This window comes from Carcharhinus amblyrhynchos, chromosome 11 (assembly GCF_965287045.1).
Source record: "Carcharhinus amblyrhynchos chromosome 11, sCarAmb.v2.hapA, whole genome shotgun sequence".
Lineage (NCBI taxonomy): Eukaryota > Metazoa > Chordata > Chondrichthyes > Carcharhiniformes > Carcharhinidae > Carcharhinus > Carcharhinus amblyrhynchos.
This window is the reverse complement of record NC_137334.1, coordinates 27,125,563-27,148,414: the sequence shown is the minus strand read 5'-3', so window position 1 is coordinate 27,148,414 and position 22,852 is coordinate 27,125,563. Positions and strand designations below refer to the sequence as shown.

At 43.8% G+C, this 22,852-nt stretch overlaps 1 protein-coding gene across 2 annotated transcripts in view; it reads right to left on the bottom strand.

Moving 5' to 3' along the window:
• Window positions 1–22,852, bottom strand: part of LOC145349685 (protein boule-like) — a 163,547-nt gene that overhangs the window by 26,316 nt on the left and 114,379 nt on the right. For both annotated transcript variants that reach the window (XM_080198215.1, XM_080198213.1), the window contains exons 8-9: window positions 11,837–11,884; window positions 6,881–7,009 (exon numbers count right to left, since the gene is read on the bottom strand). In XM_080198215.1, coding sequence (XP_080054341.1) covers window positions 6,881–7,009; window positions 11,837–11,884 — 177 coding nt within the window. The remainder of the gene's footprint in view (window positions 1–6,880; window positions 7,010–11,836; window positions 11,885–22,852) is intronic.

Sequence of the window (22,852 nt, the reverse complement as noted above, 5' to 3'; positions counted from 1 at the left end):
GCTGCCTCACAGTACCCGGGTTCAATTCTAGCTTTGGGTCACTGTGTGTGGAGTCTGAACATTCTTTCTGTGTCTTCGTGGTTTCCTCTGGGTGCTCTGGTTTCCTCCCACAATCCAAAGATGTACAGGTTAGGTTGATTGGCCATTAGTGTCAGGGGAACTAACAGGGCAAGATGTGGGATTATGGGGATAGGGCCTGGGTGGGACTGATGTCTGTGCAGACTTGATAGGCCGAATAGCCTCCTTCTGCATTGTAGGGATTCTATGGCTTTAAACCTTGCACCTAATGTGTGCAGTATTTGGAATAAAGTTGATGAGTTGATGGCACAAACCAGAGAAAAACGGGCATGACCTGGTGGGGATTACTGAAATGTGGTTACAGTAGGATCCTGATGTCCAAGGGGGCTCTGTGTTCTGAAAGGGTAGATGAACAGATGGGAGTTACTTTATTGGTTAAGGACGATATCAAGGATGTATTAAGAAATGATATTGTCACTAGGAACCAAAATGTTGAATCAGTCTGGGTGGAAATAAAAAGGGAAGAAACCCCTTGGTCGGAGTAAGTTGTAGGCCCCCGAACAGTACTTCTGAAGTGGGGCATAATATAAATCAGGAAATTATGAGGGCTTATAAAAAGAGCACAATGGTAATTATGGGTGATTTTAACATGCATATTGACTCGATTCATCAACTTGGCAAGGGTAATCTCGAGGAAAAGTTCACAGATTGTATGAGGGATTGTTTCTTAGAGCAACATGTCATGGAGCCAACCAGAGAACTGGCTACTTTAGATTTGGTAATGATGAAGGATTGATAAATGATCTTGTAGTTAAGGATCCTCATGGAAGAAATGACCACAACATGCTAGCATTTCAAATTCAGATTGAAAGAGTGCAGGCAGAGTCACATACTAGAGTTTTAGTGTTGGGCAAAAGTAATTATACAGGCCTGAAGAAGGAGCTGGCCATAGTGGACTAGGCAAAAATATTAAAGGACAGGGCAGTTGAAGAACAATGACAAATGTTTCAGGAGATACTAAATACCTCTCAATTAAAGTATATTCCTGAGAGGAAGAGGAATTGTAAAAAGGTGAAACATCATCCATGGCTTAATAAGAAAGTCAAGAATAAAGTAAAGGTGAAAAATGGGGCAATTAAGTTAGAGGCACTCTGGAAGATTGAGAGCTTTAAAAGTCTGCAAAGGGTCACTGAAAGCAAAATCAAAAGAGCTAAAATGAACTACGAAAAGAAACTAGCAGAAAACAGAAGCACTGAAACAAAAGCTTCTATAACTATACAAAAAGGAAGAGAATAGTGAAAGTTCTTTAAAGGTGACAATGGTGAAGTAATAAAGGGAAACTTGGTAGAGGCACTAAACCAATATTTTGTCTCTGTTTTCACAGTGGAAGATAGTTTTTTTCCCCAAAATCTATTGTTCCTACAGAGGAACTTGTTAAAATTACTATAACTAGGGACAAAGTATTAAGTAAACTGACAGAATTAAACACTGATGACTTGCATCTAAGGGTATTAAAAGCGGTAGCAGTGGATGTTTTTGTCATGATATTCCAAAATTCCCTGGATTCTGGAGAGATACCACTAGGTACCTGAACAAACGTGGAATAGAGGGATATAAGCTGTTGATCTAGATACGACAACGTGATCAGCGCAGGCTTGGAGTGCCGAAGGCCTGTTCCTGTGCTGTACTGTTCCTTATTACAGTGGATTGGAAACACACTAATGTGACACCCTTATTCAAAGAAGGAGACAGGCAAAAAGTAGGAAACTGTAGTTTGACCTCTATGGTGGGGAAGTTTCTGGAGTCAATCATTAAGGAGGAGATAACTGAATACTTGGGAAAACACAAGCTCAATTTACTGGTGTCAGTATAGTTTTATGAAGGGCCAAGTTGTACTTGATAAACTTGCTGGAGTTTTTTGGGGATGTAACCAGCAAGGTGGATAATAGAGATCCTGTGGATGTGGTATATCTAGACTTCCAGAAGGCATTTGAAAAGGTATCTCATAAATGTCTGATCCAGAAGGCTAGCTCCTAGGGGATTGGGGTAAAGTATTGACTTGGATAGAAGATTAGCTGACTGACAGAAAGCAGAGGGTCAGGAAAAATGGGTCCTTCTCCTGATGGTAAACTAGCGGGGTGCCACAGGGTTCAGGTCTCGGACCTAAACTTTTTACAATCTAAACAAATGAGCTGCAAACAGAGTGTAACATAGCAAAATTCGCAAATGATACTAAAACAGGTGGGGAAGCAGGCTGTGGTGAGGAGAAAAGAGTTTACAGATGGATATGGATAGGCTAGGATAATGGGCCAGAATCTGCCAGATGGAATTTAATGTGGAGGATGTGTAAGGTTATCCATTTTGGCTAGAAATTGGAAGGGCAAATTACTATTTAAATGAGAAGCAGATTCAAAGTGCATCAGTGCACAAGGATCTGGATATGTCCCTGTGCATGAATCGTGAAAAGTGGGTATGTGGGTACAGCATATAATAAGAAAGGCAAATGGAATCTTGGCTTTTACTGCAAAAGGGCTGGGTTTTAAAAGTAAACAAGTGTTGTTACAATTGGCAGTGGTGAGCAGTATTGTTCAGAGGAGGTTCACCAGGTTGATTCCAGGGATGAAAGGGCTGTCGTATGAGGAACAGTTGAACATTTGGGCTTATACTCGCTAGAATTCATCACAATGTGCCTCAGAGGGATTCACGCTAGAAAGTGGGGGACAGGGGGTCATCCCACTTGAGAAACCCGAATCAGTACACTGAACAGGCCACAGCATATATACCAATATGTCATTGGGGAGACTGGCACATGTACACTGCCACCCTGCTCCCCTCACCAACCTCCTGGTATTTTCCCAGGTCCCCCTCTCCCAATCATTGGCCCCTCTCCCCAACGATCGCTGGTCTCCTGACACCCCCTAAATCATACTCCCCCACCCCCCATGGCCAGCTCTGATGGCTCCTTCACTCCCTCCCTCACTGATCCTATTGCAGAGTGGCAGCAGCTCTGCCACCGATTGGTCCCCCCATATGCCCCACCCCCTCTTGGCACAGCCATTTTGCCTTGTGGGCAGTCCCAGGATGACACTGCGCAAGGGGCAACCCCTGGGTGGGCCTCGATGGCTTCTGTCCCCATCAGTGGGGCAAGTACCCCTGTTCCCTGTTAGTGGGGAGCAGTTGTAAACCCCACTGGTGGGAACCTCTCTTGGTGGGGTAAGAGACACAAGCAGGCCCAGAGAATACAGTCCCTGGCCTGCTAATCCTATAGAATTTGCTATTTCCATATGGTAATCAACTCCATGCCGATTTCTGGCACTTATTATTCCCACAATACTCATCTCCAAACTCCATAGCCTGAGCTTCGGCACCTCCCTCTGCGACTGGATCCTGAACTTGCCAACTCACATATCGCAATCAGTAAGGATAGGCAACAACACCTCCTCCACAATCATACTCAACACCGGTGCCCCACAAGGCTGTGTTCTCACCCCCTACTACTCCTTATATACCTATGACTGTGTGGCCAAATTCCCCTCCAATTCAATTTTCAAGTTTGCTGATGACACCACCATAGTGGGTTGAATCTCAAACAGTGACAAGACAGAGCACAAGAATGAGAAAGAGAATCTGGCGAACTGGTGTGACAACAATAATCTCTCCCTCAATGTCAACAAAACAAACGAAATTGTCATTGACTTTAGGAAGCTAAAGGAGAACACGCTCTTGTTTACATCAATGGCATGTAGAAGTAGAAAGCGTCGAGAACTTTAAGTTTTTAGATGTCCAGATCACTAATACCCTGTCCTGGTCCTCCATTCTGACACTACAGTTAAGAAAACTCACCAATGCCTCTACTTTCTCAGAAGACTAAAGAAATTTGGCATGTCAGCTATGACTCTCACCATCTTTTACAGATGCACCATAGAAAGCATTCTTTTCTGGTTGTATCACAACATGGTATGGCTCCTGCTCTGCCCAAGACGCAAGGATCTACAAAAGATCGTGAATGTAGCCCAATCCATCATGCAACCCAGCCTCCCATCCATTGACTCTGTCTATACTTCTCGCTGCCTCAGCAAGCAGCCAGCATAATTAAGGACTCCACACATCCTGGACATTCTCTCTTCCACCTTCTTCCTTCAGTAAAAAGATACATAAGTCTGAGGTCATGTACCAACCGACTCAAGAACAGCTTCTTCTCTGCTGCTGCCAGACTTCTGAATGTTCTTTTATCTTGCATTAAGTCGATCTTTCTCTACATCCTAGCTATGGCTGCAACATTACATTCTGCACTCTCTCCTTCTCTATGAACAGTGTGTTTTGTCTGTATAACACACAAGAATCATTATGATAATACATGTGACAATAATAAATCAAAATCAAATTAAATCAGGTAGGATCAAAATTGAGATGAGAAGTTACTTCTCTTAGTGGGTTGTGAATCTGTGGAATTCACTGCCCCAGGGTGCAGTGGAGGCATAATCAATAAACAGATTCAAGGAAGAGAACTGTTTCTGATGAAAAGTGGGATAAAGGGCTTTAGGGAACTGGCAGGAAACTGAACCAGACTCGGGTCAGCCAAGATCATGATAAATGGCAGGGTGGGCCAGAATTCCTATGTTACCAAATATCTGCCTGCTTAGGACATTCCTGATATCACGGTTATGCAATCATGTCCAGAGCCTTCCACCTGAATGTCGCTGTGTTCCCTCACCTCATCTTCCCCATCATCCTGAGATGCATGGTCCCTATCTGCCCTGTCTTCACACTGGAAGCCAAAACAAAAAGGCAGACGGTGGGATATGGGAATCCTTGTCCACTAGTCGCTGAAGGTAAGCATGCAGGTACAGCAGGTGGTAAAGAAGGCAAATGGTATGTTGGCCTTCACTGCGAGAGGTTTTGAATACAAGAGCAGGGATGTGTTGTTGCAATTATACAGGGCCTTGGTGAAGTCACACCGAGAACACTGTGTGCAGTTTTGGTCTCCTTTTCTGATGAAGAATGTTCTTGCTTGAGTGAATGCAGTGAAGATTTACCAGACTGTTTCCAGGGATGGCGGGACTGATGTATGAGGAGAGACTGACTAGGTTAGGATTGTTTTCGCTGGAGTTCAGACGAATGACTGGGGGGGAATCTCATAGAAACTGACAAAATTCCGACAGAATTAGACAGGGTAGTTGCAGGGAGGATATTGCCGATGGTGGGGGAGTCCAGAACCAGGGTCACAGTCTGAGATTCAGTGTAGATCATTTAGGATGGAGGCGAGGAAGCATTTCTAAACCCAAAGAGTTGTGAGCCTGTGGAATTCATTACTGCAGGAAGTAGTTGATGCCAAAATCTAAGGGCCTACATCTATCCTTTTACATCTCCTTTGGGGATGTATGGTGGCAACATTACCATCTGGATTGGGCACAGCTCTGGCACTCTCATGTACCATGCCCACATCCAGGATCTCCTCCAGTGCCCTTCTTCCTCTCACTCTCATCCTCCTCACTGGAGGTTCTGTCTCCCATAGTGATCAGAACCCCTGTGTTTGGCCTAGTTTGAAGAGTGATAGTCCAAATGGATCTCTCACAAGCAATAAATCCTCTAAATTAAAAAAAAGTTCTCCATGCAAACTCTGTTTCTTGCATAAAGTATTTCCTGCAGTCGCACAACTCTGAACTGCTAAGCTGAAACTCAGGGCTCAGCTGAACTATTTACACCCACCCTAACAAACTACCTAATAAAAAATTGGAAATACACTTCACAAGCATTTTATTGCAGACACTGGCCAGAACTTTTCCACTGCAGAGCAGAATTCTCCATTGGCCTCGGGCAGGATTTTATGTGCCTTGCCTGACCAAGGTTGTAAAATACCAGCCACTATGTCTAATTAATTGCCGTATTAATTAGCTTAAATATCCACTTTAATTAAATTTGAGTAACACAGGTGGCTCCTAGTTTTTATTGTCACCCTGCCAGCCGAATCGTCTGGAACTGGTGTAATGACTTGGGAACGTGACTTGACATCATCATGTCTGATAGTATGTCAGTGCAGGTGCAGAACACTGCCATTTTCAGAGCTTTTGATTCAGCTCCTAGATTCGTTTGTACGTCGGCAATGAATTTGAGACACAGTGAACTGGCTGACAAGCACAAAGCATTGTGGATTAGGAGGCTGATGTCTCGCTTTTCCTTAATGTGTGCCATCTGCATGGGTTCGGTAACTTAAGCTTTCTCTTTGTGTCTGCACATGAGTTTAATTATTGGGGAGGAAATGCAACTACATGTATTAAGCATGAACCATTCTAGGCTACTGAGACTGAGACCTTTTTGACTGTTGCTGTAAGTAATCCTGTGGGAACATTAAATAAAAGTGATTCATTTAGGTTACTCTTAATCAGTCTGAATATGCTTGCAGACATCTGATCTGCATGGGCACAGGTATGGTCTGTTAGACCAAGGATCTTCAGGCAGTCCTGTACTGCAAGTCAAATTTGGAACAAATAAAAGGCCAAAACATTCTTCCCATTATACTCCCAATGCCAGGTTTGAGTCTACTACAGGCACAGGTTCGATTACGCCCACTACAGCTCAACTAAATCCCATACAGGACATGTGCGTTGGGACCTGATTCTTCACAAACTCTACTGATGAAAAAATAAAAATGTGGAAGTGGAAGATAAGAAGAAAACAAAACAGAACATAGGAATCAGGAAAATAAAAAGCAGAAAACCAATATAGAGAAAGAAACATTAAGATGTTTTGTTCATGATAAGAGGATCATAACAGAGAAGATAGCAACAAGAAAGTTACAATCAACCAGATATAAACAAAAACAACAATCTGTTTTTTCAGTTAATCAAAGTAGCATTTTTACCTCTGGCATAGAGGCTTCCATCACTGGAAGTGGAGGAGGTGCACATCCACCATCCTGAGGCATTTCCACTGGTTGATATATTATCTCAGATGGTTGTAGATACAAAACAGAGGCTGTAGAAGCTGGTGACTAATGAAATAAGTAAGCAATGTAAATGGCATACAGAAGTATTTCATTAAGGTACACATCAAAGTAAAACAATAAGACATTATGGTAAGTTTTAGAAAATATTTTGTTGTGTGCACAAGAGGCAATGTGATACAACAATCCAGATTTCAGATTCCTACTGTATCACCAATCTACAAAGTGCAAGTGGGTAAAACAAATCATTGGAGGTTGACTTCATTTTCATTGGTCTGTGAAACCAAGAATAGAATGCAGGAAATCTGAAAGCAATTTCTAATCAAAGATGCAAATCTTCATTAACCAGTTTTTCAAATATAAATAAAACTAGAAAAGTACAATAATGTGCATTTATGTATGAATATCTGAGGAGTCCTTTTCTTTAACCTTACATTTTTTTGTGAAAGACTGCCTATGAATTTCAGATTTGATATTGTCTTATTTCATACTAATCATGATTATTGACAAGCTAGCATGTGAGCACCAACCTAAAATTCAGCAGCATTATCCCAAAAGCGAAATGGATTTCAATTATATTTTTGCAGGAACTACTTCTGATAAAATTAATTAAATACAGCAAATAGGCTAAATCGCCACAGTGCAGTTTCAGTTTGCTATTCATAAAACTGCTGGAAAACTTGTAAGGCAGTCATTTTGATCTACAATGCTGCAGACAGAAAAAACCTTTTGGTGGAATTTTCTGTTTTGAAACTATGTACGGTTTAGGTGGTTCCAGTGGTGCCTTTTCCGTTGGTCAGGATAGCAAAGCCCTGTGCTTGATTCTGCATTTGGAACTTGATTAATTGTGCACAAATGAGTTCCCCTCAAAGTCACCTGGAGACTGTTTCATCTAGCTGCTGTCAGTCGGCAAGTTTGATGGTCATGGCACCATATTTAAATACCAGAACAGCATGCTCTATTACTCTCTCCGGCCTATCCACCTGTCTTTACCATACCGTGAGGATGTCAACAACCCAGAGGGAAAACCCTAGCAGCTTCAAGAAGTTTGTTCCTTGATTTAATCATCTTCTCCCCACCCACCCTCCCCAAGTCCACCCCCAGCAAGACATCTAAAGAACAAAGAAAATTACAGCACAGGAACAGGCCCTTTGGCCCTCCAAACCTGCACCAACCACGCTGCCTGACAGAACTAAAAATCCCTACCCTTCTGGGGACCATATCCCTCCATTCCCATCCTGTTCATCGTATATCGTATCTGCTTCCACTACCTCCATTGGCAGAGTGTTCCAGGCACCCCACCATCCTCTGTATAAAAAACTTGAATCATACATCTTCTTTAAACCTTGCCCCTCACACCTTAAAACTATGCCCCCTAATAATTGACTCTTCTACCCTAGGAAAAAGCTTCTGACTAACCAGTGTGTCCATGGCCCTCATAATCTTGTAGACTTCTATCAGGTCGTCCCTCAACCTCCATCATTTCAGTGAGAACAAAACAAGTTTCCCCAACCTTTCCTCATAGCTAATGCTCTCCATACCAGGCAACATCCTGGTAAATCTTTTCTGTGCCTTCTCCAAAGCCTCCACATTCTTCTGATAGTGTGGCAACCAGAATTGAACACTCGATTCCAAGTGCGTCCTAACTATAAAGCTGCAACATGACTTGCCAATTTTTAAACTTAATGCTCCAGCCGATGAAGGCAAGCATGCCATATGCCTTCTTGACCATCTTCTTCACTTGTGTTGCCACTTTCAGTGACCTGTGTACAGACTCACCCAGCTCCCTCTGCCTATCAATACTCTTAAGGGTTCTGCCATTTACTGTATATTTCCTATCTGTATTGGACCTTCCACAATGCATTACTTTACATTTGTCCGGTTTAAACTCCATCTGCCATCTCTCCGTCCAAGTCTCCAACCGATCTATATCCTGCTATATCCTCTGATGGTCCTCATTGCTATCTGCAAATCCACCAACCTTTGTGCCTTATCCACCAACTTTTGTGTCATCCGCAAACTTACTAAACAAACCAGTTACATTTTTCTCCAAATCATTTATATATATCACAAACAGCAAAGGTCCCAGCACTGATCCCTGAGGAACACTACTTGTTACAGCCCTCCATTCAGAAAAGCTACCCTCTGTCTTCCATGGCCAAGCCAGTTCTACATCCATCTTGTCAGCTCATCTCTGATCCCGTGTGACTTCACCTTTGCATCAGTCTGCCAATGAGGGGCCTTGTCAAAGGCCTTACTGAAGTCCATGTAGACAACATCCACTGCCTTACTCTCATTAATCATCTTCGTTACTTCTTCGAAAAGTTCAATCAAGTTAGTGAAGCACGACTTCCCCTTCACAAAACCACGTTGTCTCTCGCTAATACTTACTTCTAAGTGGGAGTAAATCCTGTCTCGAAGAATCCTCTCCAATAATTTCCCTACCACTGACCTGGCCTGTAATTAACTGGATTATTCTTGCTACCATTCTTAAGCAAAGGAGAAACACTGGTTATTCTCCAATCAAAGAACAATACAGCACAGAAACAGGCCCTTTGACCCTCCAAGCCTGCACCGATCATGTGTTCCTAACTAGGCCATCCATTTGTGTCTGTCTATTCCCAGTCTGTTCATGTGGCGATCTAGATAAGTCTTAAATGATCCTAGTGTGTCTGCCTCAACCACCTTACTTGTTAGTGCATTCCAAGCCCCCACCACCCTCTGTAAAATATGTACCCCACACATCTGTATTGAACCTTGCCTCCCCCCCTTACCTTGAACTTGTGACCCCTTGTGTTTGTCATTTCCAACTTGGGAAAAAGCTTCCACTGTTCACCCTATCTATGCCCTTCATAATTTTATAAACTTCTATTAGGTCATCCCTCAACCTCCATCTTTCCAGGGAGAACAACCCTAGTTACTCAATCTCACCTCATAGCTAAAACTCTCCATATCAGGCAACATCCTGGTAAACCTTTTCCGCACTCTCTCCAAAGCCTCCATGTCCTTCTGGTAGTATGGCGACCAGAATTGGACACAGTATTCCAAATGTGGCCTAACCAACGTTCTATACAACTGCAACATTATATGCCAACTTTTATACTCTATGCCCCATCCAATAAAGGCAAGCATGCCATATGCCTTCTTCACCACCTTTTCGATCTGTGTTGCCACCTTTAAGGATCTGTGGACTTGCATACCCAGATCCCTCTGTGTGTCTATACTCCTGATGGTTCTGCCATTTATTGTGTAGCTCCCCTCTGCATTAGATCTACTAAAATGCATCACTTTGCATTTATCTGGATTAAATTCCATCTGCCATTTCACCGCCCAATTTTCCAACCTATGTGTATCCTGCTGTATTCTCTGACAATGTGCATCACTATCCGCAAGTCCAACAATCTTTGTGTCACCTGCAAACTTACTGATCAGGCCAGCTACATCTTCTTCCAAATCATTTATATACATCACAAACAGCAGAGGTCCCAGTATTCCCTGCAGGATACCACTAGTCCTCTGGGATCTTCCCTGAAACCAGTAAGGATACAAAGATTTCTCTCAAGGCCGCAGAAATTTTCTCTTTTGCCTCTCTCAGTATTCTGGGGTATATCCCTCAGATCCTGGGGACTTATCTACCTTAATGTTTCCCAAGAACCCCAATACCTCCTCCTTTTGATCTCAACTTGATTTAAATTATCCACACACCCTTTCCCAGACTCATCATCCATCAAGTCTCTTCGGTGAATACTGATGCAAAATACTCATTTAATACTTTGCCCATTTCCTCTGGCTCCACGCATAGATTCCCTCCCCTATCCTTGAATGGGCCAATCCTCTCCCTGGCTATCCTCTTGCTCTTTATATAAGTATAAAAAGCCTTGGGATCTGTGCCCCATTTGGACCTATACTCAATGCATCTGAGGTCTTCCAGTAAATAGTGTGGTAAACCCTTGTTTATGATCTTTTCATGCAGCCTTGTCAGGATTCAGCTTTCCTCCTTCAGTTTTCTCTCTGCCATTTGTTTTCTTCATCCACCACCATGACCTTCTGCCTGCCATTGTGAGCTCTTGTCCTTCTCCACCCCCTTCCTTATCTTCACCAGGATAACCCTCGCCACACTTAAACTTTGGACCTTTGTTGCATTGGTTACATGAGCCCTGCAGGGCAATGCTGTCCAGATAGGTAGTGGTCTGTGGCACCAGGGGGAAGGAGACGCTTGTACTCCCAATCCCAGTACTGATTAAACTCAGCCACAGTGAAGGTTCCATGGGTCCAGCAGCATGGTGCTGTCCATGAAGACCAGTTCGATACACAGATGGAAGGTAGGAAATGGTCTGAGCCAGCAGAGTGGTGTACAGCACGTCAGGAGCAAACACAGAACTATGGCAGAAAGGATTTGTTCCACTTATCTCAAAGTCTCTAGCAAAATGAGGACCACCTCATGCACACTGCTCTTTAGCAATCGGGTTTCAAACTGATATAATTTCACGCAGGCGTGACACAAGATTGGAAGGCCTGATGGTATGTTGCCAGGCAACTATTTTAATGGGCATTTATGAAATACAAATGAATGCAAATAGTGTTCAGAACAACAGCAGCGGGAAGACTGTTGGGAGAATTCGAGTATGATTTTATGCTGCTGCTTTGCCAACTTTATGGCTTCTGCTAGATTCACTGCTCCCGCCCGCCACCAAACCTGCCACAGGGGATGGGAGAATTCCACCCTTTGTTTCCCATAAGAGAGGAGAGAGATGTAAGTTCAAACACCAGCTATTAACAAGTTGGTGCAGCCATTTTATTATTGCTGCTGCATTTACCTTTCAACCATAAAAATAGCTAACTAATCATGCATAAGCTAACAATTAAAAGTTTTACCTGAGGCAATCCCCACTGCCACTGACCTGCGAGACAATGAGCTGGTGCCTGGGAAAAAAAGTAAGTAATGATATACATAGTCATACATACTCTTTGGTAGTAACAAAAGTCTTACTTCTTTTAAGAAATGCCAGTCTTCCAGGAATCTTACAAGATAACAAAGCATGATCATGTTTCAGGTAATTTTGTTGCAAGCAACAGAGAGGTGCTTGAAATCTCATAAAAATGAGATAAACAGAAACATCCAGATTAATCATGATTTGCTTGTTAACTCCTGCAGCAAGGCAATCCTGATAATATGTGAAGAGTCACTGCTGTCCAGTTCAAATAAAGCATTTTTAATAACCACCAGCTTCTCATTTGATGAGCTAAGAGAAGGTGCTATGCATTAACAAGAAAAACCACAAGCATTAAGAGAACTGGGCCAAAAATAGTCTCCTAAGAGCTCAGTTCAAACTTCAAGACCCACTATTTAGACAACAATGATGCTGCTGCAGCACTGCTGATAGTTAACAATAGTACAAGGATTAAATCTCTACTGAACTATTGCTGTAGCAGTGAGAAGAGATAGTGATCTATTTTAAGAAAGTTGGCCATGTACTACAGTAAGATTTCTTCAGGAGGGAACAGTACATTGTTCTCCAATGAAAGGAGTTCCTCCAACAGCTTTGGTCTATTTCATTTACAATGCAGGTGCAATCGAATCATTACTACAGCAACAATTCGCTTCATATAACACTATTAACATGGCAAAATACAGTAAGAAGTTTAACAAGTGTCGGTTGATGAAGAAATGCCTTGCACCTGGAAGCCTGCGTGAATTGCAAGCCTCAGTGAACACTAACTGGAATTGTCCTGAAGAATGTAAATTTTGTATTGTTCTGTTGTTGTAAAAGGATGAGGGCATAGCCTGAATAATTATGGCCCAGGCAGCCTAACCTCAGTGGTGGTTAAAGTATTGCAAAAAGTTTCGACGCACAGTATAAATCATCATTTAGAGAAGCATAGATTAATCAAGGGAAGCTAGCATGAATTTGTTGAGGGAATGCCATGTCTAACTAATGCTTTGGGGAGTTAACAAAGGAGCGTTGACTACTTGGGTTTTCAGAAGATCTCCGATATTAAACTGGTTAGAAAATTAAAATCCTATGATCCAGGTAAAGTGGCGAGTTTGGGTTCAAAATTGGTTTCCGCATAGCTCAGTATGGGGCCTCTTGTTACTCACAGTATGTATCAATGATTCATGGATGTCAAACATTGAAAGAATCACAGACAAAAGAATTGTGCATGGAGACATTTTTGGCAGATCTGGAAGATGACAGAGTTGCAGCAGTAGTAACAGACAAATGAACCCCAGAATTCCCAGGAAATTATTAACAGATGTTTCACATGTGTTTTAAAAAAGCACTGTGGCAAATTACCCAAAATGGAACAAACACAAATTTGAGGTGCCTCATGACATGGAAGGTGCTGAAGTGAAAGACGATGAGATTGATCACTGTGAAGGAGTTGTACATGTCCGTAGAAGCTTCAGTCCAGTAGCAAGTATACTAGGTGCAGAATCATTTAATTGCACCATACTGGACAGTAGTTGCACATTGAGAGAATGTGAATTGAATTGGTTGCAATGATAGTTACATTCACTCAGTAGTAAAAGTCAAAGGAATATGGAAGTTCTACTTGCTTCAGGTTTGGAGATGCAACATATTAAGGTCACTGAAAAGAATGGAAGTCCATGTAGATTAGTGCAGTCAGCCACTTTATTAGTACAGAATTGGGCTGTGATTCACCTGAATCAGGAATAAGTGCCCACACCAGTGGGAAAATGAGAGTATTACCAACTGGCAGTGGCAGCGCTATCAGGTGGGATTTGCTCACCTGAAAGATACAAATGAATTCATGTCACGAAAGCCGCTGGCCATCATCAAAGACAGATTTCCTCCTGCACATCATTCAAACTCCTCCCTCCAAAAAAAACCATGTAGGCATGAGAGTGACCGCAGCCCCCCCACCGCCCCAATCTTTCAACAGCAATATACGGTAAAAGCCAAGATTGTGAATAGAGGCATGGAAAAATGGATGACATCCAGATTGGGGGCATGGCTAAATTCCTGATTGATATATGGGGTGGAGTGGAATTTGCCAATGACAAATTTATAGACATGTGCAAAAATATGAACACTGTAGTTATGAACAGTACTGCTGAAAGCCCTCTCATAACGGGCTCTTGAAAGAAATCACAATGAGGTGCTTTGTAAGATCTTAGCCAACTAACCCAACGGAAAATTATTATGCGCCCTGGATTGGGTAGTCCATGCAAAGAATTTGCTTCAAGTGGCTGGAGGCTAGCCCACATCTGTTGATCTGTATGAGGAATCCCAAAATATCTGTAATGTGAAATAATCCTCCAGCCGTAGAAGGGACGGCAATTTGTTCCACATTTTCTACTTGAATCCCTATTTGCTGGAATAAGGGCATTCATCAAGGCACGAGTCTCAGAAAATTCGGTGAGCTTTATACCATTGTATAAGAATATTCGGGATAAACTTAAATCCTGGGGATTTAGTATATGTTAAAAAAGAGGGTCAGAAAGAATGGGAAAGTCTAGGTAATGTAATCAGGTGTGGTGGGAAGACAGTGATTCTCCAACACGGCAGTCAAATTATTCAAATAACAAAGAACAATGCAGCACAGGAATAAACTCTTTGGCTCACCAAAATGTGCCAACTCCTAATCCTTATTTAGACCCACTACTCTATAGCCCATCCATTCTACATCCTCTGTATCTTCCAACACCAATATCACAGGGTTCTTGGCACCTGGTACTGTGAAGGCTATCATAGATGACAATAAGTTGTTGCCTTATGCACTTTTCGACCTCATTGTTCCATCGGAGCACAGCAGAGAGGGAGCGATTCGTGAGAGTACTGCTGAGAGTAAGCTAGATTGATTTTTTAACTTACTTTTTTTAGCGGAGTTTTTTGTTAGAGTTAAATCCGGAAACCAGAAGGAGGTCGCGGGGAGGCCTGGGAAGGTGTTTTTTTCTTCTCTTTAAAAGTTACTCACCTCTCACCTTAGAGGAGCGACCTCATTGTTCCATCGGAGCACAGCAGAGAGGGAGCGATTCATGAGAGGAGTGCTGAGGGTAAGCTAGATTGATTTTTTAACTTACCTTTTTAGTGGAGTTTTTTGTTAAACTTAAAACCAGAAACCGGAAGGAGGTCGCGGGGAGGCCAGTGAAGGTGTTCCCCCCCCACCCCTCCCCAATAAATTAGAGTGGTGAGGAATCCCGATAGTCTGATGTGTAGAGTATTCCACTCTGCCCCCTCCTCTAACCTAAACAAAATGGAGCGAGAGCTTTTAAGTTTTTTTGCTAAGGCACGTAACAGGAATGTCAGTGCAGGCAGTGCAATGTTCCTCCTGTGGAATGTTTGAGATGAGGGACACCAGTAGTGTCCCAGCTGAGTATACCTGCAGGAAGTGCACCCAATTCCAGCTCCTTGAGGACTGCGTTAGGGACCTGGAGCTGGAACTGAAGGAACTCAGGATCATTTGGGAAGCAGAGGCAGCCATTGATAAACGCTACAGAGAGATAGTTACTCCTAAAAGTGATACGTGGGTGACTGCTAGAAGGGGTAAGAAGCAGTCAGAGCAGTGATTCCCCCGTGGCTGTTCCTCTGCAAAACAAGTACTCTGTTTTGGATGCTGTTTGAAGGACGACAGAATGGGGGTAAGCCATGGGGTACAGGTCACGGGCGCAGTCTGTCCTTGATGCTCAGATGGGAAGGGGGAAGAAGAGTACAGGATTAGTGATTGGGGACTCCATAGTTAAGGGGACAGATAGGAGATTCTGTGCGAACGAGCAAGATGTGCGGTTGGTATGTTGCCTCCCAGGTGCCAGGGTCCGTGATGTCTCCGATTGTGTGTTCGAGATACTTAAGGGGGAAGGGAACCAGCCCCAAGTCGTGGTTCACATAGGTACCCATGACACAGGTAGGAAAAGGGATGGGGACGTAAGACAGACATTCAGGGAGTTAGGGTGGAAGCTTAGGGTTAAAACAAACAGAGTTGTTATCTCTGGCTTGTTACCCATGCCACGGGATAGCAAGGAGAAGAAGAGAGAGAGAGAGTGTTTGAACTCGTGGCTAAAGAGATGGTGCAGGAAGGAAGGTTTCAGAAACCTGGACAATTGGGGCTCATTCTGGGGTAGGTAGGACCTCTACAAAAGGGATGGTCTGCACCTGAACCAAAGGGGTACCAATATCTTGGGGGGAAAACTTGCCAATGCTCTTCGGGAGGGTTTAAACTGAGTCAGAAGGGGGATGGGAACCTGAATTGTAGCTCCAGTATACAGAAGGTTGAGAGTAGGGAGGTCATGGATAAGGTTTCAAGGTCGCAGGAGTGTATTGACAGATGGGAGAGTGGTTTGAAGTGTGTATACTTTAACGCTAGGAGCATTCAGAATAAGGTGGGTGAACTTGCAGCCTGGGTTGGTACCTGGGACTTTGATGTTGTGGCCATTTCAGAGACATGGATAGAGCAGGGACAGGAATGGTTGTTGCAGATTCCAGGGTTTAGATGTTTCAGTCAGAGCAGGGAAGGTGGTAAAAGAGGGGGAGGCGTGGCATTGTTAGTCAAAAACAGTATTACGGTGGCAGAAAGGACGTTTGATGAGGACTCGTCTACTGAGGTAGTATGGGCTCAGATTAGAAACAGGAAAGGAGAGGTCATCCTGCTGGGAGTTTTTTATAGGCCTCCGAAAAGTTCCAGAGATGTAGAGGGAAGGATTGCAAAGATGATTCTGGATAGGAGCAAACGTAACAGGGTAGTTGTTATGGGGGACTTTAACTTTACAAATATTGATTGGAAAAGCTATAGTTCAAGTACGTTAGAGGGGTCAGTTTTTGTCCAATGTGTGCAGGAAGGTTTCCTGACACAGTATGTAGATAGGCCAACAAGAAGTGAGGCCACATTGGATTTGGTACTGGGTAATGAACCAAACCAGGTGTTAGACTTGGTGGTAGGTGAGCACTTTGGTGATAGTGACGACAATTTGGTTACGTTTACCTTAGCAATGGAAAGGGATAGGCATATACCAAAGGGCAAAAGTTATAGCTGGGGGAAACGAAATTATGAGGCGATTAGGCGAGATTTAGGATACATAGATTGGAGAAGGAAACTGCAGGAGATGGGAACAATTGAAATGTGGAGCTTGTTCAAGGAGCAGCTACTGTGTGTCCTTGATAAATATGTACCTGTCAGGCAGGGAGGAAGTGGTCGAGCGAGGAAACCATAGTTTACTAAGGTAGTTTAAATCTCTTGTGAACAGGAAGAAGGAGACTTATGTAAAGATGAGACATGAAGGCTCAGTGAGGGCACTGGAGAGTTACAAGTTAGCCAGCAAGGAACTAAAGAGAGAGTTAAGAAGAGCCAAAAGAAGACATGAGAAGTCTTTGGCAGGTAGGATCAAGGAAAACCCTAAAGCTTTCTATAGGTATGTCAGTAATAAAAGAATGATTAGGGCAAGATTAGAGCCAGTCAGGGACAGTAGTGGGAAGTTGTGCGTGGAGCCTGAAGAGATAGGAGGCATTAAATGAATATTTTTTGTCAGTATTCACGCAGGAAAAAGTCAGTGTAGTCGAGGAGAATACTGAGATACAGGCTTTTAGACTAGACAGGATTGAGGTATATAAGGAGTGTTAGCAATTCTAGAAAGTATGAAAATAGTTAAGTCCCCTGGGCTGGATGAGATTTAGCCTACGATTCTCTGGGAGGCTAGGGAGGAGATTGCAGAGCCTTTGGCTTTGATCTTTATGTCGTCATTGTCTACAGGTATAATGCCGGAAGACTGGAGGATAGTGAATGTTGTCCCCTTGCTCAAGAAGGGGAGTAGAGACCATCCTGGAAATTATAGACCGGTGAGCCTTACTTCTGTTATGGGCAAAGTTTTGGAAAGGATTACAAGAGATAGGATTTATAATCATCTAGAGAAATAATTTGATTAGGGATAGTCAACACGGTTTTGTGAAGGGTAGTTCATGCCTCACAAACCTTATTGAGTTCTTTGAGAAGGTGACCAAAGAGGTGGATAAGGGTAAAGCACTTGACGTAGTGTACATGGATTTCAATAAAGCGTTTGATAAGGTTCCCCATGGTAAGCTACTGCAGAAAATATGGATGCGTGGGATTAAGGGTGATTTAGTGGTTTGGATCAGGAATTGGCTAGCTGAAAGAAGGCAGACGGTGGTGGTTGATGGGAAATATTCAACCTGAAGTTCAGTTACTAGTGGTGTACCACAGGGATCTGTTTTGGGGCCACTGCTGTTTGTCATTTTTATAAATGACCTAGATGAGGGTGTAGAAGGATGGGTTAGTAAATTTGCAGATGATGGTAAAGTCGGAGGAGTTGTAGACAGTGCAGATGGATGTTACAGTTTGCAGAGGGACATAGATAAGCTGCAGAGCTGGGCTGAGAGGTGGCAAATGGAAAAGTGTGAGGTGACTCACTTTGGAAGGAGTAACAGCATTACAGAGTAATGGACTAATGGAAAGACTCTTGGTAATGTGGATGAGCAGAGAGATCCCGGTGTACATGTGCATAGATCTCTGAAAGTTGGCACCCAGGTTGATAGGGTTGTTAAGAAGGCGTACGGTGTGTTAGCTTTTATTGGTAGGGGGATTGAATTTTGGAGCTGTGAGATCATGTTGCAGCTGTACAAAACTCTGGTGTGGCCGCACTTGGAGTATTGTGTACAGTTCTGGTCACCGCATTATAAGAAAGATGTGGAAGCACTGGAAAGGTTGCAGAGGAGATTTACCAGGATGCTGCCTGGTATGGTGGGAAGGTCTTATGAGGAACAGCTGAGGGACTTGAGGTTGTTTTTGTTAGAGAGAAGAAGGTTAAGAGGTGACTTAATTGAGGCATACAAGATGATCAGAGGATTAGATAGGGCGGACAGTGAGAGCCTTTTTCCTCGCATGGTGATGGCTAACACGAGGGAACATAGCTTTAAATTGAGGGGTGATAAATATAGGACTGATGACAGAGGTAGGTTCTTTACTCAGAGGGTAGTAAGGGCGTGGAATGCCCTGCCTGCAGCAGTAGTGGACTCGCCAACTTTAAGAGCATTCAAATGGTCATTGGATAGACATATGGATAATATTGGAATAGTTTAGGTTAGAGGGTCATTAGATTGGTTCCACTGGTCGGCGCAACATTGAGGGCCGAAGGGCCTGTACTGTGCTGTAATGTTCTATGTTCTCTACATTGAAAGGTGCTGGAGGCATGTCATGAATTACTAGGCATGAATGGGCTGCAGCTTGACCAACAAGACAAAACAACTTATATGCAAACTCCTCAGAAGTGAGGTCACCATAGTCCATCTGACATAGGAGCAAAAGTGGACTATTTGGCTCATCGAACCTGCCCTGTCATTCAACGAAATCACGACTGATATGTGATGATCCTCAATTTCACTTTCCTGCCTTCTCCTCATAATCCTTGATTTCCTTACTAATTAGACTTGAACATATTTAGAACATAGAAAAACTACAGCACAAACAGGCCCTTTGGCCCACAACTTAGGCTGATGATACCCATACCTACTAGGCTTACCTGTTCTATTAAGTTCCATGTACTCATCCAGAAGTCCCTTGAAAGACCCTATCGAATTTGCCTCCACCACCAAAGACGGCAGCCGATTCCACTCACCCACCACCCTCTGAGTGAAAAACTTATTTTGTTTATTTTATTAGTTGTGTTTTCATGGAGGTCAGGGTCATTTGAGACCTCAAGATGGTCATCCCTGTCCTTTTTGCAAGTAGGTAAGGATCCCATACTCAGGGTTACGAGCTGTGGCCAATGATGAAAGCAGTGGATTTTCTGTGGCAATTGTGGAAGAGCTTGAACTTCGAGGGGCAACAATGACCTCAGGAGGAGGATCTTTGGAGATGATTTGAACATATTTAACAATCCCGATTCTACAGCTCTTTGTGGTAAAGAGTTCCACAGATTCAATTCCTTCTGAGCATCTGTCTTAAATGGGCCACCCCTTACACTGAGATTATGCCCTTTGGTCCTAGACTCTCCCATAAAGAGAAACAACCAGTCACATACCAGTTCTGCAGCAGGTGACCCAAATGAGGGCTTCAATGAAGATGGACATACACAATGAGAAGAATGATGCACTGAGAGGTCTGCCACATAGCTTCTAGTCACTGACTAGGAGGATGTACTAGTCCGGCTGCAACATGGCACAAGGTACATCACAAGAGCCTGAAATCCATCCTTTCCATCTATCTCCATGGCAGCACTGCCAGAAGTACCCATGATAGAGCATGTGCTAGCTGTCGTCTCAGGCAACAGTTACAATGCAGCACAGGCAAAGATCTCCTGTAGTTCTGCACTAGAAACTGAAGAGGTGAAAAGGGCTGAAGTTGTGGGAAACCAGTCTCAGTATTCAAAAGGGCATGCAAGCTCTCACAACAGTACAGCAATATGTGCTCCAGTAGAATAGGAGGATTGTTGACATCATTGTTTCTCCATCCACCCTTGGAGTGGCAGTGGCACTATGGAGCACGAACTGTTTTCATCTCTCAGAATTACAGCTATTGTACTCTCACACAGCCACTCTGCCAATGTCTGTGCTGCTGTCCCGATGTGGAGATGCTGGCATTAGACTGGGGTAAACACTCTGAAACAGCTAGCCCACATTGTTGCGACCAGAGTTGAGTTGCTGGTGTCCAAAAACTTTGCCCTCAAGGCCCGATGATGCTTGAGGGCATCCTCCAAAGCTATGTGCAATCTTCCCCAGTGAAAGGCAGCCCTTTTGCTGTCATCTGCGAACACTGATGAAAAACAGGCAATGGGACCAGCAACAACAGGCACAAAGGGGAGTACAAGAATGATTAGTTCTAGCAACCTCACTAAACAGAAAAACAGAATTAATGGCCAGGATTCACCGGATCCACAAGCACCAGGTGGGAACCCCGTTTTAGGCCCAACGCCCAATTCAACAGGCTGTTGAGATTCCCACCAGGCAGCAAAACCACTGTGATGCTCCTGGCTGGTCCCACCATGCAAAACTCTTCACCTGCATGTGATTAGTGGCCTGGAAATCCGATTGTCTGCCCTCCCGTGATGCACCTGCTTCCCCACCCTGAAGTCATATGAATGAGATTTCTTGTAGGTCTGAAAATCTGGGACCTGGCACCATGAACTCCAAGGGGGAGCAAGGAGTTAAGTGATCTTTTCAACATTATTATGGTTTGTACCCTTTTGTGTGTGTGGGGGTGGCGGATGTGCTGGTGGGAAGGGGGTGTCCTCAGGAGTGTTTGGAGGGCAGGGGTTGCCTTGGCTGGATTTCTTCATGGTGCAGTTAAACAGAAGCAGTGCATTCATTCCAGTATATTTGCTACACCAATTCATTCATAATATGGCCTTGCTCTTCGTTCATTTCATGAGCCACAGAGCCTCCCACTCCTCTCTGACCTTGTTTCCTCCACAGGGTGGGTCACTTATACTTTTTTTAGGGTTCTCTCCCCTCGAAGTTTCACTGAGCCCAAGCGGCTGGATCACCTCTTTGATCTTCCTTCATTGAACAGCTGAGGAGGGAGGGACATAGCTGAGGTTACTCGACACAAAAATCCAATGCACCAGTAGCAGCTGAAAACTGTGTTGGCAAACCGCCCTTGTCACTTCAAAGACTTTATTGTTCAGACAATCAGTCAACACTCCATAACAGCTTATTACTCTCACTCTGTCCTTCAGCTGCTCACTCTGTCCTCATCTTTTTCTCACTGGATCACATTTATAATCTCAGACACATCCTAGAGACCACAACTTTATAACAGGACTCTCATTTGACATGCTGGCTACATAGTTTATGCTGCGAAGCAACAAAGACAGACATCCCTAAGTAACAGTAATCTTGGTGTGTGGCACTCGTTTAGCGTCTTCAGAAGGAGGTGCATGCCTGCACAAAATTCACATTTGCACCACACAAACAGCTGCCACAGTTCACTTCGGAAGGTGCAAAAGTCCATCACTGACGGGCTGTAGTATGAACTCTATATCCTGGAAGGAGCCAGGGGTGGGTCAAATAGTAGTCCACTATTAAATCTGAAAATGCCAGCTCATACTGTGACTATGCAGCTATTTGGAGGGTGTCAACTATCTGAGAAGAAGATGACATGATGGTCACCCCAGATCTTACAGTGGCAGCCTTCTTCACTTCTGAGAGTACCTATGCCCTCTCACATTCATGCTAGCTCTGAGCCTCCCTTCAACTGTGGGCGGCACAACTCCAGAGACCTGAGTTCGACTCCTGGCTTGAGTCACTGTTTGTGTGGAATCTGCACATTCTCTTTGTGTTTGCATAGATTTCCTCTGGGTGCTCCGGTTTCCTCCCACAGTCCAAAGATATGGGGGTTAGGTTGACTGGCCATGCTAAAATTGCCCCTTATTGTCCTGAGATGCATAGGTTAGAGGGATTAGCAGGTAAATATGTAGGGATATGAGGGTAGGGCCTGGATGGGATTGTGGTCAGTGCAGACTCGTTGGGCCAAATGGCCTCTTTCTGCACTGGAGAGTTTTTATGATTCTATGGCCTGTCCACCATCATCGCTAAATCAGCTGGGCCCTCGGGTGTTAAACCAAAGTCTGATATCGCGAAAAAGACAGGGCCATGGGAAATGAGGATATGGGTCACCGGGGGATGTCCACGTGCACCAGAACATGATATGCTCCATAAATGAAGTGAATGGAGAGATCAGCCAGACTAAAGGCTACGAGGCTGTGTCCATGCCCATGCAAGCAAGTTGGGACCTGCAGAAGCTCCTCAAACCTGCAGTGGGTGGCAGAAATGGTGAGAGATCTTGATACGTTGGATCACGAAAGGATTAGGGAGGACTTGAGGGGTAAAGGGTGTTTTATGACCTTGCTGACAGTCTCTCTCTCTCCCTCCCTTCCACCTCCTCACAGATTGAGGATGAACATTGGTCTATAGCCAGCTAGCC